The following is a 16,943-nucleotide window of genomic DNA, read 5'->3' as shown; positions in this document are numbered from 1 at the left end:
TCAAAAGCTTAGTTTTCTCTAGACTCGACCATAAATACATGCCTGTCAGTTGGAGCAACCCAAAAAACTAGATAATTGCTGGAGATTTTGACGATTTATGGTGATTTTATTTTCGTTAGATCTTTGCTCAGATTGACGTTAATACATTATAGATGAGTGGATCACCGCGGCAAGATGGCGTCTCGATTGACGCATTCGTTCCAATGAACAGCAGTAGTCAAGGCGACATCTAGTCAGTATATCTATGACCGTTCTTTAGAAAATATATGGGTAACGTCAAAGACACTTTGTCCATATTTTTTACAGTCTATGGTACTGCTACATTACACAGGGCTTAATGATTATGACATCATAATGACAAGAATATTGTGATACTCTGTTTATGTGTTGGAATGCTGTATGTGTGCACAGGTTGCCAAAATGGTTTCTTTTTATAATGTAATTTTTCTATCCACTTTTTATTATTCTGTTTACATTCATTAAAAAATATATCTCGCTCCAAACTAGCTGCCAGGCACTCGCCACACATCCTGTGTGAATTGGGCATTACTCTTATGTGCACTACAGTTATTCTTGTGTGCATTAATGCAGCATGGGTAGCAATGATGTTTGACAAAGTCTCATGTATAATATAAAATGGCAGACATTATCAATGAATAGTCTTGATTTTTTATTTAAACTTTTAGGGTGCATGGCATTTGCTTTATTTGTTATTAGAACAGGCAGTGCTTTGTCATTAAAGATACACATTGAGAGAACTGCTAATAATGGTGAGCCAATACAGTACATATAGAAAATATTACAAAAAATCTGAAAATACATCTTTACAGATTGTGCTTGAGTAACACACACACACACATTTACTTAATGTTGACTTTCAATTATTTGTCTGTGTTGCAGAGAAGGGGGCCATATTCCTTTTTATGTACCAGTACCTTCTCTCTCCCTCTTTCTTTCTCTCTCACACACACACACAGTTTATTCACAAATGTATTTCCACAGTTTTTTCAGACAACATGCTCCAATTAGATGATTTCCTCTGCATCAACACTGTATATTTTACAACAGTACTTTCCCTTGACAATAAATTAATGCAGACATTGTTTTATGAATTGCAAACTATTTGTTTTTGTCATAATGGAAGGCTGTGCTATTTACAAATACCAAGATTACATTAAAAATCACAACAACTATAATGAATATATATCTGCATTAGAAACATGAGAAATACTGAAATTCTTTGGGTAGCTATGTGACTCGTTTGTACATTGAGCACCATAGATATTTTTGCTTTGAAGAAAACCCATCTCTTCTGTATGTTATGACTTACACTCTTAAATGCACTCTCTTTTGACAGTGTTAAGTCCATGGTCCATTGCTTTGTGTATTGTAAAATACTCGCAGAGAAAGCATAGGCTCTTATTCAAAAGCTCTATAGTCATATATCAGCAACTCATACTTGTTACACAGCTGCAGAAAATGTAGTTTCTAAACGGGTCCCTAAAAGTTTAAAATATTAAGTACTGTACATTGTACACCGTACATCAATGTTGTGAATCAAATACCTACCGTATGTTAGTGTACACAGCATATAAAAAAATGTGATGTTCAAGGCTTTTACAAGTGTTCTTAATCTTTTCCAGGTTGTTAACCACCTAAGAAAAGTCTGACTGCGTTTTCCTTAAATTCAACACGATGATATTTCATCATGCAGCGGCAGTCCTTAAAACGAATTAAAACCTAAACAAAACAAAAAATGACAAAAAACCTGACACAATCAATGTATTAATACATAATATTGAGTCGATATACAGCGGAAGTAGCCCTGGAATTGGCAGAGGGGAGAACGATATCAGGAGTTTGTAGTCCCCATCATCTATGAGTTCCATCCAACACTTTCCCCAGTGGACAAAGCCTGACTGACAGACCTCTGCCAGGCTTGACTCTGTGTCCATGTGGGTTCAGAGAACATGGAGCCCAGTGGGCGTGGAGCTGAGCCCAGCCTGTGTGGGTAAGTGCTGGCCGAGGGGAGCGTTAGTCAGTCAGACAGTTTCTCCTGGGAGGTGGAGGCAGCTCTGGCGGCCCACTCTGGTAACATGAAACAACAAATACTGTTGTTGTTGTGGTCGTTGTTGTTGTTGTATGTGCTGGCCAGGGGGAGAGTCAGACAGTTTTTCCTGGTAGGGGGGAGGCGGCTCTGGCAGCTATAGTAACAATAACAACTAATACGTTTGTTGTTGTTGTTGTTGTTGTTGTATGGTGCTGGTCGAGGGGAAGTCAGTCAGTTTCTCCTGTGCGGTGGAGAGGCAGCTCTGGCGGCTGGCTCTGGTAACAACAACAAATAATACTACTGTTGTTGTTGTTGTTGTTGTTGTATGGTGCTGGTCGAGGGGAAGTCAGTCAGTTTCTCCTGGGCGGTGGAGAGGCAGCTCTGGCGGCTGGCTCTGGTAACAACAACAAATAATACTACTGTTGTTGTTGTTGTTGTTGTATGGTGCTGGTCGAGGGGAAGTCAGTCAGTTTCTCCTGTGCGGTGGAGAGGCAGCTCTGGCGGCTGGCTCTGGTAACAACAACAAATAATACTACTGTTGTTGTTGTTGTTGTTGTATGGTGCTGGTCGAGGGGAAGTCAGTCAGTTTCTCCTGTGCGGTGGAGAGGCAGCTCTGGCGGCTGGCTCTGGTAACAACAACAAATAATACTACTGTTGTTGTTGTTGTTGTTGTATGGTGCTGGTCGAGGGGAAGTCAGTCAGTTTCTCCTGTGCGGTGGAGAGGCAGCTCTGGCGGCTGGCTCTGGTAACAACAACAAATAATACTACTGTTGTTGTTGTTGTTGTTGTATGGTGCTGGTCGAGGGGAAGTCAGTCAGTTTCTCCTGTGCGGTGGAGAGGCAGCTCTGGCGGCTGGCTCTGGTAACAACAACAAATACTACTACTGTTGTTGTTGTTGTTGTTGTTGTTGTATGGTGCTGGTCGAGGGGAAGTCAGTCAGTTTCTCCTGGGCGGTGGAGAGGCAGCTCTGGCGGCTGGCTCTAGTACAGGATGGGGGAGGTGCAGCTGTGGGTGGAGGCTGCCCGGCTGAGATGCCGGATGGGCGTCGGCCCGACTGGTAGCGGTGGCTGCAGAGTGGGAGATGGCAGAGAGGGTGGAGGTTGGGTATATAGAGAGGGGGAGATGGGGGTATATAGAGAGATATAGAGTTGATGGTTGGGAATGGTGGAGGGTTTGAGGGCAGTTGGGAGAGATATTCAGAAGGTAAGAGACAGAGAGATAGTCGTTAGTTTAAGAAAAAGCAAGGTAGGCACCTATAGCCTATGACAGTAATGGATACAATTCACTGTACTCCTTGCTCAAAAGCTGCAGGATACATGCACACAGTGAGTAGGGGTGTGTGTGTGTGTGGGGGGGGGGGGGGGGGGGGGGCAGCATGGAGGAGTCACAGGATGATATGCAAATAAATAAATGAACAATGAAGTAATGGCATTTGAAAGGTGGACTGCATTCCAGCGGAATATAAGCAAGACTAAAAGTGTTTTTCTCCCTCTACAATTTACAGCATACCACACAGTTGTTAAAGAGGTGATGACGTTTGTCTTCAGGCATGCAACCAAAGAGAAGCCTTTCCAATCCACAGTATAAAAGAAGGCCAAATGGGAAACCATGTGATAAATGGTACATGATCAACAAAGAAAGAACAGAGACATGCCATGCTGTGAAATGGCAGTGTTAAATGAGATGAGCTTTGGTTGACCAACACACACGATTTGCATCGTGTCACTTACAGAGCTGTGGAGGTGTGCTCACTCATAAATGGGCTAAATCGGAGTCCTCGCTGCAATGGGGTGAAAAAACACCTGCAGGGTTAGTTCAACGATCTGCAATGCTGTCAATGTACATCCGTACAGAACAGAAGAAACCAAACAATTCAACTAGTTCAAAAGTTACAAGCAAGACATTGCTGAGAAGTAAGGATGCACTGATATATGGGCCAACATTGGTATCAGCCTATATGGGCCTTGTTTACTGATATCAGCTAATTTATACTGTATGGCATTTACCTATGGCAGTGGCTGATATTTATGTTATGCTGCATCAATTCTGCACTACAGTAGGTAAATATTCTGCTATGGAAGCCTGAAAGACTTGAAAATGGTCCAGTTATTTTTTTCAATGAATATTTTTATTTCCACTCTACTAAAGGGTATAATTAACAACAAAAACAAAGTAAACAAACAAAGAAAAAGATATCGTATCGGCCAAATTGTTATTTTATACATAATATCAGCCCAGAATTTCTCTATCGGTGCATCCCTACTGAGAAGGAATATAAATGGCTTATGAAATCTACTGTTTAGTATAATGACACATGAAGAATGTTTTACAGTTAGAGCATACTGTATACATCAATATATAATTCAAATGATTAACATCATCAGTTGACCTCAAACTGACTTGGTACAACAAGTACAACAAACTCGTACAGAAAACCATGCGTAAAATGAAATGTTGGCCGATTCATTTCCAAGACAATGGTGCAGGCAGGCAGGTGTACCAACAGGCCAAAAAATAAAACTCACACACTAAACATAATACCCATACACAGACATGCATGTGTCCCCTCAAACACGCACGCGCGCACACACACACACATGTGTGGCCCGCTGTAAGTCCATACTCACACACTCCTGCATGCTGAGGTGAGGACGGGTGTGTTCGGGAGAATAGGTTCAGGGGTCAGAGGTGAAAGGGTCAAACTGGCCATTGTGTGTGGGTGCATGCAGCAAGCTTCAAGTGAGAGAGAGAGTGACCAGGGTGACTTTCTCCTGCTCAGTAGTGGCCCATCCAGGGCACTGGAGCCAAATGCTTTCGGTAGGCAGCTCTGGGGTGCATTTTGTGAGGGTTGCAGGGAGGCTACACCGGGTACGTGACTGAAGTGTTCGCTTCAACTGTAGTTACGTAATGGAACTGGCTACACCAGACGTGACAACGGTGCACATGTTAAAAAAAATTTAGACCAATCCTCAAAACTATTACGCTTCGCGAACGGAGTGCTTCACTTGTGGCCCTGGCGTACCCTGGTGTCTTAGGAGAGGGAGGGTTCAAAATGGTGGTCTATCTAACTGCCCAGTTCAGGCCTCCTTGTGGCCAACTGACTCTGAAATAGATCTGGCATAACGCACAACACACAGCCCCTGTCCTCATCTGACCCTTGGTTCAGCAGCACAAGTCCTTTCTACAGTAAGCTGGAATCTGCTGGACAGTTCGATTGCTTTGAGTAACTAGTTTTTTCTCTACTTTGAACACTACGTGCCAGAAATGTAACCACTGAGGAAACAAACCTTGTCCCTATTGCATTGCTCTTCAAATAAATTAAATAAACTGTGGGCGTTTGCAGTAAGGACTATCGGAAAAAAAATGTCAAGAAGTGATTTTGAGGGAAATCAAAATTCTACTGTCCCTCATAATATACTCATATATATTATTATTATATGAGTATATTATTATTATTTTATATTATTATATAAAAATATTCAATACATACACTGAACTATTCATGCCAAAACTGTGGAATGTGTGTTTCCTTACTGAGAAGAGAACTTGCTGGCATGTAACCTATATGCTGCATCTGTTTCTGTCAAAAGCATATTTTACATGTAGATACAAACTAGTGAGACAGGCAAAGGCACTGCAGTGCTGAGAGAGAGAGCTGCTCCATTTTTACTGTGGAGTTTTGGCAGCTCTGTACAGATCTCCATCAGTGCCTTTCCATTCACTATCATTTATATAGTGGCCACAGCAAAAGTGCTGTGCCTGTGCCAACTGAACCAATATAAACTTCGGTGGGACTCCGATCTGACAGACAATCCCTCAGCTGTCGACTTAAAAGAGCAAGGCAGAGAGAGACGATCAGGGGTGTATTCCAAGTACATAGTTTAGTGACAAACCTGGGTAAGTTAACTCAGAGTAAGTGGTAAACCTCCTAATACTTTGAAGTTGTACTTGAATAAGACATAGACTTTGCACTGGAAATGTACTTGCAATGACACTCTCCTGCACTATTGTACCATTGCACCTTTCTGCATTTTTCCACACCACTCCTTTAACAGGTTACAAACTAACCTTACTGTGATGGCACACTATTGATATCTTCCCTTATATTTTTGTGGTATGTATATGTGTGTGTCATGTCTGTGTGCCTATGTGTATGTATGACGTGTATGAGCTACTGGACACCTTAATTTCCTTCAGGATCAATAAAGCATCTCTATCTTTCTGTCTATCTATCTACCTATCTATCTATCTATAATAGAAGAGCTGTATGGCTTCACTCTCCTAACAAACCAATGCCATAGGGCTCTTGTTGTAGGAGGTTTTAACGCTTACTCTGAGTTAACTCACCCAGGTTTGTCACTAATCCATGTACTTGGAACACCCCCCTGGAGAGGGTGAGGTGAGGAAGAACGAGAGAAGAGGAGCAGCAGAGCTCTCATCTGAAGAAAGGTTTATTTTACTTTTCAGAAGTAGAAAGTCACCATACATTTTGCAGTCATCATTGTACAGTGTTAACACTTGTGTCTGACACATGCATTTGATAGCAGTAATAATAATAATAATCAAGTCATATTATTATTGGTGTTGTTATTATGTACATTGCCAAGACCTTTACAACAGAGAGAAGGTGTGCATTCCCAAAAAGAAATGAGAAGGGGGTGGGGGGGGGGGGCAGCAACGACCCAGGTGGACAGGGGCTGGCGTTACCTTTGAGCTTTACATTTTTAATGGAGAAAGAAGAAACATTGACAGCTCCCAGTCGTGGACACTTTGCTTTTGTCTCTGAATTCATCGAAACAAGAAATAGAGGGTTTTTGGTATACAGTAGGAGAGGGAATTCTTTGGGTCAGTCAGACATGCACTCTCACACTCTCTCATACTATTTGCACAAACGCACAGACAGACTGATCAAGAGAGAGAGACACATAGAGAAGTGAAAACATTCAAGACCTTTTGAAGGGTTCTGATTTCTCTATTTTTATGGCATTTCTTTCAAAACAGGTGTGTCTGTGTGTGCAAGTAATGCCTGAGATTCAGGAACATCAGAAAGGTTGGGGAAGGCAGGGTGGGGGTTACTGGTAAAGGTAGGTGGATGGGGCTTGGGATAGGCTTCTTTGATGTCCTGGGCTGCACTCTGGTTGGTTAAGCACTGACTATCGCCAGCGTTTGACCTTTGATCTCACTGTTACCATGCTCTCTGCATGCTCTCCCTAGTCACATTCTGTCATTTCTTTACAGAAACAGTAGCACCAGAAAGCTAGGTGACATGGATAATAAACAAAATGTCTCCCAAAAATAAAATGGCACGAAGGTAGTGATTAAGAAAATCAACCCCCATCACATATTGTAAATATATATATATAAAAAAAAGTCACTCTTACCGAGTGAATGAAAAATTTTGGTCCAATTAATTTTATTATTGCCACTGGTTTATGTACATTGTCTATGTGATTTCTTTAAAGCAATCTACAGTTGATATATATTATTGTGCCCCGCAAGGGCTACTGAACCAAAAAGGAAAAACAATCACTGTTACTACAAGTTGTTTCGTCATGAAATTACATAAATGGGCCACTGTTAGCATAAATGTATGCTCAAATGGTCCAAGGGGTAGCAATCCACTCAAATACTGTATATTACTTACAACTGATATTACTTTGTACAACAGATAGAATACTTGAAAGTCTGAATGCTAAAGTTACACTGAGAACTGTTAAATTAGTATTGCACCATTAAGTCAACATTTCTGTACTCATATGTCATGTAAAGTTCTATAGCATAATAGAGTTCAGTGGTCCTCCATATCAGTAGACTGGCAAGAACAACATGAGTCATTTCATCTGCTAACATAATCATAACATACGGGTGCAGTGGAATAGAGGAAGCTGTTGCTTTGGCAACAGGGTTTAAACCAATATTTGTCTAAAGCACCTGAGGATCTGTGTGCCTTTTCTTTCATGCATGATCCACAAACTTAAATGTCAAATTCTTCTCCCCTTGCTATAATAAGGGCTTACTCCCAACTGTCTGTCACCTGAAGCAAAATCAATTTGATTACAGGACTAATCAAACCTAAGAATGCAATAAACAAGCTATGGGGGGAAGTCAGGTGCCTCCAGTTTTTAGGCTTATTGTGTAGACCCTTTCTCTCTGTAATGTGCAACCTTCTATCTAAAGAATTGTTGGAATTAATTATTTGCCATATAAAAAAAGAGTTAATTTATAAAGTTATTCATAAGAGAACAATACATGTAGTCATTTCATAACATGTGACATATTGCATTAACATAAACAATACATTCTTATATACAGTCTTTGTTCTCGTTGGCTATTTTAAAGTGACCATCTCAGGGCATTGCCATGTCTGTGCAAACATGTACATGCATGAAAGACAAGCAAGAAAGAAAAACAGATTCCTCAGGAACCGATCCATTCCAGTTATTTTGTCTTTTTTTATTTGTTTGCTTTTTTTATTTTAAAAGCAGTCCTCGAGTCGGGCAAAGTTCTACTGGACCGTGAGGGTTCTGCTGTCGATTATGGAAGGTTCTTGCGTTCAGTGCTCTGGATCCACCAGAAACATTCCTTTTTCCCCTCTGGGGCTTGGCTTGCTTGCACAGGTGAAGAAGCATCAGGTAAGGGTTGGTGGAGGGTTGGTGAAGCGTGTGGGCAGGGGGAGAGAGAGGCTACCAGAGGAAGGAGTGAATAGAGAACGGCGTGGAGGGATGGGTTGAGTGGTTGGGGAGGTGAGGAGGAGGAGGAGGAGAAACGAGGTGTGGCGAGGAGGAAGAAGGTGGCAAGTGGAGGCTCTGTCCTATCGCAGGGTTGTGTTCTGAATCTGTTTGTGTGTCTCTCGTTCTCTTTCTGTCTCTCTTTCTCTCTCTCTCTCTCTCTCTCTCTCTCTTGCTTTCCCTCTTTCCTAGTCCTCACACTGTCGAAATCAATTTGACCTCCGAACTGTGGAACAAACAGAAGGAGAGGCTGCTACAGCAAGTCTGACCACAGGAACAACACTCAGAGACACAGAGTAGCAGAGTGGGTAGTCATTAACATGCGATAAAAAATTAACTTGAGATGCATTTTGGGTAATGTATTTCTTTGAAGGTTATGAGACACAGTATAGTAGAGAGGGCACATGGACACCATGGAAACAGACGGGCAAAACTGTCCCATTGAACTCTATGATAACCACAGTCGCCAAAGGGCTAAAATCGGCAGTGATTAACATGTGATTAAAAATGAACTTGAGATGCATTTTGGGTAATGTATTTCTTTGAAGGTTATGAAACTGTTGCAAACATTACATCTGTATAAATGTCTACACTTAAGGTCAACAACATTAAATAAAAAAATGAACACAGAGGGGTGAGCAGAGCAAGCAGAAGCAAGGATAATAAAATAAAATAAAACTTAAATGAAGCAAAACCAAGGAAGATGGTATAAGGTATAGGTAAGAATGACTACTGTCTATTCAAATGCTGCCAAGGAAAACAAATTTGTGTTTGACGTTTGCTCTAAGTAAATCGGATCAATGGCAATTGTGGTGAGTTGAGACAAAGGTAAATTCTCCCATAGATTGACACAAACACACACACACAGGCAGAGCATTTGGCTGGCCTGTTGTGCACCACGGTGTTGTCTTTGAATCCATACTCAAGTGCTTTAGCGTTTCTGTGTGTGTGGGTGGTGCGGGGGTGATGCTGGACGCTGGACGCTGGCTGCTTTGTCAAATTAATTGGCTTGGCTCAGAGTCAAACACCGGAGTCCCATCTCTGTATACGGCTCTAGTCCAAAGAGCACTACTCCCTCCACTATAAAAAAAAACATGTCTGCACAAGCTTTCGAAAGACAAAATGGATTTTGGTTCTATTTTATTTGGTAAGAATCTATGGGAGAAACTACCCAAAGAGCTGCATGTTGCACGCCAAAAAAAAGAAAGCTTCACCTAAAGGCGTCTAAAGACTTATCAGTGAATGGAGGCAAACCCATTCAGGCAGAGGGCCCCTCACACAGTGGTTGTGTGGGACCCAAGCGGCCTGGCATGGGTTTGGGTGTACCAGTTGGTAACCTGCCCACCTTTCCAACACTTTAGCTCGAAGGTCCCCAAGTTTATTAAGGATTGCTGGTCCAGCTGTTGGTGGTAAACAAAACCAGCCTTTTTTTGTGCTTGCTTCAAGGTTACTCTAAGGCCTAACAAACTAAACATGCCTTGGGTCAAATAAGTGAAAGTAATAAATAAGGAAATAAAAAATAAATAAATATGGGAAAAGGAAGGCAGAATCATCTGACGCTAACTGGAACCTCGATTTTCTCATCTAGATACCATAATTATTTTCATTTTTTCCCCCCAAATTGATTCAAGATCAATATGAATACAATCACAGCACTTAGACAATTAGGATTAATGCTCTCTTAAGAGAGAAGAAAATACAATAAGACTGAAACTTACCTCGTGGGGAAGCGGTGCTCATAGTCTTCCAGTCCTTGATGCTGTAATACAATAAAAATATTACATAAGCATACATTAAAACATATTACATAAGCTTATATAAGTCATCCTTAACTTAGCAAAGATCTAGACTCTGCAATAATATTCCCATCACATTTTCATTTTTGTTTAATATTAAGAATATTATGATTGAACATGACATTTTCCACACCCGTGGTCCTGGATGATCTATTAACCCTTAAAGGTGTAGGTTTTTGAACATTCTAAGTTCCGCAACAATTGAAGGTTCTAAAATTCTATGTTGAATTCAATTAACCCAGATATTCTTTAGAACGTTCATTCCCCAACATTCCCGTCGCGGTACTCCTTAATGGCTGCCAGTAGATGGCGCTGTGGGCCTACAGTAGACGTCCAGGCCACTGCAGTTTTTGAGAGAGCTGGTGCTCTGGGATGTTTAAATGAGATGAGACGCCAGGGCAGTGAAACCGAGGGCGGGATGGGCCATTTCCCCCTTCACTACCTTAGCAATTTAACATGATAAAGAGAAGACTGGCGGTCCAGAAAGTGTGTGTGTGTGTGTGTGTGTGTGTGTGTAGGGGATATACAGTGGTTGAGGGGTTGTGGGGAGAGAGTAGAGGGACCACTGTTACGTAACAAATACTTCAATTTTGGGTTCACAGAGACAGTGTGTTCGCAGTCTCAATCATTCACGCGCACACACGCACACACACACACACACACCAGAGGAAGCTAGAAACTCTCGCTTGGCGTTATCTCTGAGTGCTTGTCAAAGCCGCCTCTCCGGGGGATGTATGCAGCAGAGCGGGAAGCTGTCCTCTACAATCTGGGCTCTGTCATCTAATGCAGCGCGCACACACACACACACACACACACACACACACACACACACACTCCATGTCCCAGGGTGTAAAGCGGAGAGAAGAAAACTGATCCCTGTTTACGCAAGCTAATGCCCCGGAACGTTCTTGGAGGCTAGGGCGAGAGGATGGACAGCCATGGCTGTGCTAAGGAGAGGAGTCTGCCACTGTCCCCCAGTCACCCTGCGGGAAGCGCTATAGCCCATGTGTGAGAAAGTCTGATAGAGCCTACACGAAGACACGGCCATGTGAGCAGGTGAGGGAGTGTGTGTCTGTGTGTGTGTGTGTGTGTGTGTGTGTGTGTGTGTGTGTGCGTGTGTGTGTGTGTGTGTGTGTGTGTGTGTGAGAGTGTGTGTGTGAGAGTGTGTGTGCCTGCATGTGTGTGTGTTTGTATGTGTGTGTGTGTATGTTGAACAGTAAGTGAAAGACCTTCACTGCTGTGTGTGGGTAATGTCAATAAGAGCATTGACCAATGACAGGGAGCAGCTGTGTATGTTTGTGTGTTTGTTAGTGCATGGGTATGAATGCATCTATGAATGTGTGTTTGTTTTGCACATGGGTATGAATGCATCTATGAATGTGTGTGTGTGGCTGACCTGTGTGTACGTGGGCACTGCGACGCTGTAGGGTCTCTGCTGGCGGCTGTGGGCCATGCTCTGCTGGGAGCCGCGGGCCATCAGGCGGGCAGACATGCCGTAGTCGCTGACCGGGAGCACCATGCCGTCTCTTTCCAGAAGGTTCCCTGTGCTGCTGCTTCTGCCGTGCTGGAGGCTGGAGAGAAGCACACCACACACACACACACACACACACACAGACACACACACACACAAACAGACACACAAAGAAAAAGACACACACATACAGTTAGTTTTACATCCCCTAACTCTAAACCAACTGAGCAAAGATTTTAGACTACTTGAGTGACATTAACAAGACAAAAAACTTAATCCTACTACCCCCTAAAATGTGAATACATATTTGATGTTACAACTGAATCTCTCTCTCTCTCTTTCTCTCACACACACACACACACACACACACACAACCCTCACCTGACATGTAAGTGTCGGGCTGTATCGGGCTCTGGCTCCGCGATGACTCGTGTGTAGGAGAAGGGGAACCAGCCTCTCCTGATGAGACAAACACACAAAGCAGACAGCCGTTAGCTGTTAGCCGTTAGCCGTTAGCCGTTAGCTGTTAGCCACCCTGGTGCTCTCCACATCAGCAGCAGCAGCAGTGACAGTGACAGATTGACGGCCTCTCAGTCAGCCATAGTCGCTGTCACTGGGCCATATGCTGACTACACAGGGATACCGCCTGCATCCATCTCACATGGGGTGCATCAGAAAAGCCACCTGGGCTCTTGTTTTGGGACGGTTTTACTTGTACTGTCTGGCTAACTTGTGCAAATAATTTTTAAAAATAAATCTGGGTTCATTTCTGAGGAAACATACTCTTATCAGTAGGAAGGTAACATACTACTTACATACTATCAGTATTCTCAAGGTTGATCATAATAACAAATAATCTAATTGCCAATTGGCTAATTTTAAAATATGCCTAAACCCATCAGGTGATCATTTGGCCTTTTAACAATATTGATAATATAAAGCTATAACACTTATTTATTAAGTCTATGGTTTCAACTGATGCTGATATGTCTTTACAACAAATAATATATTAACTACATCTGTAGTTCTCTGTAAAAGACTACAGGAAATGAACGCACATGCGGTTCTTCTCATTCTCTCCGTAGTGCCAGCCATCGCGGGCCTCTGGTACCAGCAGGGTGATGACGTCTCCCTCGCTGAAGCTGAGCAGGGTGCTGTTGTCCCCGGCCGCGTGCGAGTAGATGGCCTGTACGCGGGTCCGGCCCTGGCGCTCTAGTCCCGCTGCCATGGAGCTGGACCTGGGCAGCGTCTGAGTCTCGGCTGAGGAGGGGAATAAGAAGGCGGAAAGATTTAGTGTGTGTGTGTGTATGTGTGTGTGTGTGTGTGTATGTGTGTATGTATGTGTGTGTGTGTGTGTGTGTGTGTGTGTGTATGTGTCTGTGTGTATGAATGTGTGTGTGTGTGTGTGTGTGTTGTGTGTGTGTGTGTGTGAATGTGTGTATGTGTGTGTATGTTGTCGTGGTCCACCAATAGATTGTGAATTGAAGATACAGTATGGTCATTTTACTGACATTCCCATGTGTAGGATAACCCTTGTGGCCAAGGCATACAGGCCTCAATCCCAAGACAGCAAGGCTGTAACCTCACATAAAGGTAGTGAACTGCAAAGTAGGAGTCTCTTCTTTTTTGGTTTCAACCAGCTGTTTTGTGTGAGCACCTATATGCACACTTTGTTCCTCTGGTACAGGGAGGAGTCTCTTTTGTCCGACAACCTCGTCGGATACTCGGATACTACAACATGGATCATGGATGTGTGATCATGGATCACAAAACATCTAAGTGGTACGTGACGTTTTTTGACCACTTCCTGGACATTGCAGTCGTGAACGCATACATTCTTCTCAAGGAGATGGCCAGGGCGAGCAAAGGGAATATCTTAATGCACAAAGCGTTCAGGGAGGCCCTGGCGTTGGAGCTGGTGGAAGCAGGGTCATGCACCACTCTTATCCAGTTCTTATTACACAGGGGCCGTCCCACCTGCCCAGGTACAGTACATCACAGCAGATGGCATCCATAAGCAGACGGACATGCAAGCTCTGACAGTACAAGTCACCCATGATCTGCTCCACCTGTAATGTCACATTGTGCCTTCTGCCCTGTTTCAACAACTGGCATGACATTGTCACAATTTGTAAGGCAAGAACCATTTTGATTCCAGATCATATATATATTTACCTACAGTTTACGAGAAGAACTGATACCCTGACAGCAGCTGTTCAATTTCAACATGTGACCTGCTTGTCCATCCTGGAGACACTACTATAATGCTGCTACATTTTGCTGCTGTATAGAGCAAACAGAAGAGGTCTCCTAAAAATGTCCCAAGCCAACGGAAGCTCTTCGTCCTTCACCCACTTCGCAAACTTTTTTTTAAACCTGTCCTCCTCGTTCCCACCGGCACTGCCCTGTTTTTCACTCGCTTGTTTTTCTCGTCCTGCTAGCCTGAGGGCCCAAAAGACACACACACGCGGCTCTACACTGGCCATGCTGATCATTTCCTGGATTGTCACGTCTCATCCTTCTAGCCTCTAGCCTGCGACCGACTGCGTGCCCAGAAGACTCGCGGCTCCACGCTGGGCATACAGATCATCTCCTGGATCCTCATGTCCTGTCTGCAGAGTGAAAACCCTCTAGATTCCATCTCACTCACCCTGCTCTAGTGTCAAGCTACACGGAGTGTAAAATACATGGAAGATCTGATGTCTCATGAACCAGCAGGTGAAGTAACCCAGAGTAAGCACTTAAACAATTCATTTAAGTCAAACTTCTTTGTGATCCTTAAGTAGATTCGTCATTTTGTTAAAGCTAAATGATTTATGTTGTGGATTTCCGTGCTTGCATGAAGCAGGTTTCGGAGGACACTTACCAATGGTGGCCTTGCTCTTGGTGGGTACCACCTTGCGGGCAGGCAGTGTGTTGGAGTAGACCTCGGCCCCGTGCCTGTGAACCTGCGGGCTGGCTCCCTTGGCCTGGCCGGCCTTGCTCTCCATCCAGTGCTGGTAGTCGTTCCCGCCGTGGGCACCTGCTGTGCCGTTCACTATTGGCACGCCGTCCATGCCCATCGCCCTCTATGGGAGTGGAGGAGGAAAGACAAATCCGTCACATATCCGCCGTACCCTTACAGAACATGGGTACATGCTGAAGGGCTTTGATTTTCATCACCTCTACTCTCACCTTTACCACACACACACAGGCCTGCACACAAGCATCAGGGGGGGCAGAGTGGGGGTAAAACCAGTACAGATCACTAGGGCCCCAAGGGGAGGAAGGGCCCTTGAAAAGTCTGGAATATATGCATGGGGGGTGGGGGGGCATGGGGGCCCATCAGGACTGCCTATGCATAGGGCCCAGGGCTTGTGCTATGCCCCTGACATAGATGCACTCTTGTGGCACTGGGCATGAAGGTATAGATCAGCAAAAGTTGCTTTTATCAGTCAACCGCAGATTTTCATTCGAGGATCATCTGAAGCACCAGCTGGTAATCTTGACATATAACTTAGCTCAAATAGCGCCATACGGAGGCAGATCTGTATTTGTCGAGGTTGAGCGTGTCATAACGTCAGTGCCAGCTTTGCGGAGAAGTCGTCGCTAACAACGCACTTGATTAAAATTCCCAAGGAGTGGGAGGCCCCTGTGTACATACGGCCGCGGGTGAAGAGGTCTTGGTAAATTCACAGTTTGCCTATGGTTCCCCACCCTGTCACTAAGATGCTGACGGCTAACACTAATGAAGATGTTAAAGTTTGGCACCCTAATGGCTGGTGCAACCGCAAACATTTCACAAAACAATTCACAAATCGTCAGCATTTCTTTCTCTGCCCCCCCTTCTCTCTCTCTGTCTCTCTCTCTCTCTGTCTCTCTCTCTCTCTCTCTCTCTCCATCGTCTGACACTCCTCGACAGCCGTTCTGTTGTTTATTATCACCGCTCTGTCATTTCAGCGCGGCCACCGGCAAGATTTTACAGGAGAGAGATGGAGAGGAGCGGGTGCAGCGGCGGCTGCTAATTAAAAACACGGCAGAACGCGGCACGGGGGGGTGGGGGGGGCGCCATGTCAGGCGCTCGACGGAACACGCCACAGACGGAGATTCATGTCTTCCTTAGGAGTTTGTATTTGTCTGACACTGATCCCTTTTGGAGAAAGCTCAGTGGAGCGTGATTATTGCTGTGCCGTTTAGAAATCTGCGCAGGAGAAGCATGTAGACCTCTACCTCAAATTCCCTTCATATATTATTATTTCCAGCAGCAGTGACAGCTGAACAATGTCAAATGTGGAGTTTCTAGATGTGCTTAATTAAATTAATAATTAATTATTTATTTATATTTTATAAATAGATTACAAAATGTGCCTGTCTCTTATTTCACAAACATAAGCCTACTTCTCCACCATAATAAGATGTAGGGGTCTAGGTAGTGTGTATATGTGTGTGTGTGTGTGTGTGTGTGTGTGTGTGTGTGAATGCCTGCTTATGTGTGTCTTTGTGTGTGTGTGTGTGTGTGTGTGTATGAACTTCCTCACCCCACACCCACCCCCCCTCACCTGCTGGTTCATGAGGGCAGCTAGCTCTGCAGGCACAGGCAGGGGCTTGGCCCCAGGGATGGGGTCGGAGATGTGCAGGCCTCCTTTGGAGCTGTGGAGGGTGCCGCCAGCGCTGCTCATCGTGCCCATACTGGAGCTCATCTGCTGGGCCAGCAGCATGGCACGCTCGGGCAGCTTGGTAGGGTCGGCACACGCCTGCTGCCATACCGGAAGCTTCTGAGACAGCAGCTCCTTACCCTGGTGGGGGACAGACACAGAAGGGGTTAGTTCAATTCACTAATATATAAACTGTAGGTGCATTAGACCAAAAGGCACACTAGTCTAAAAGGTACATAGTGCAGGTACATTAGTCACATAGAT

The 16,943-nt window shown here is 44.1% G+C and overlaps 1 protein-coding gene across 1 annotated transcript in view; it reads right to left on the bottom strand.

Annotated features, from left to right (window-relative positions):
- Positions 1-8,615: 8,615 nt before the first annotated feature.
- baiap2b (BAR/IMD domain containing adaptor protein 2b) overlaps positions 8,616-16,943 on the bottom strand; it is a 79,973-nt gene continuing 71,645 nt past the window's right edge. Inside the window, exons 9-15 of the mRNA XM_076298928.1 lie at positions 16,584-16,820; positions 14,906-15,113; positions 13,104-13,305; positions 12,432-12,504; positions 11,971-12,138; positions 10,497-10,537; positions 8,616-9,004 (exon numbers count right to left, since the gene is read on the bottom strand). Coding sequence (XP_076155043.1) covers positions 8,974-9,004; positions 10,497-10,537; positions 11,971-12,138; positions 12,432-12,504; positions 13,104-13,305; positions 14,906-15,113; positions 16,584-16,820 — 960 coding nt within the window. The 3' untranslated portion in view covers positions 8,616-8,973. The remainder of the gene's footprint in view (positions 9,005-10,496; positions 10,538-11,970; positions 12,139-12,431; positions 12,505-13,103; positions 13,306-14,905; positions 15,114-16,583; positions 16,821-16,943) is intronic.

This window comes from Alosa pseudoharengus, unplaced genomic scaffold (assembly GCF_046254945.1).
Source record: "Alosa pseudoharengus isolate Yale_2024_CS ecotype anadromous, Long Island Sound unplaced genomic scaffold, YU_APseudo_1.1 YU_APseudo_1.1_scf_21, whole genome shotgun sequence".
Classification (NCBI taxonomy): domain Eukaryota; kingdom Metazoa; phylum Chordata; class Actinopteri; order Clupeiformes; family Clupeidae; genus Alosa; species Alosa pseudoharengus.
The sequence above is the reverse complement of the archived record's forward strand: the minus strand, read 5'-3'. Positions and strand labels throughout refer to the sequence as shown.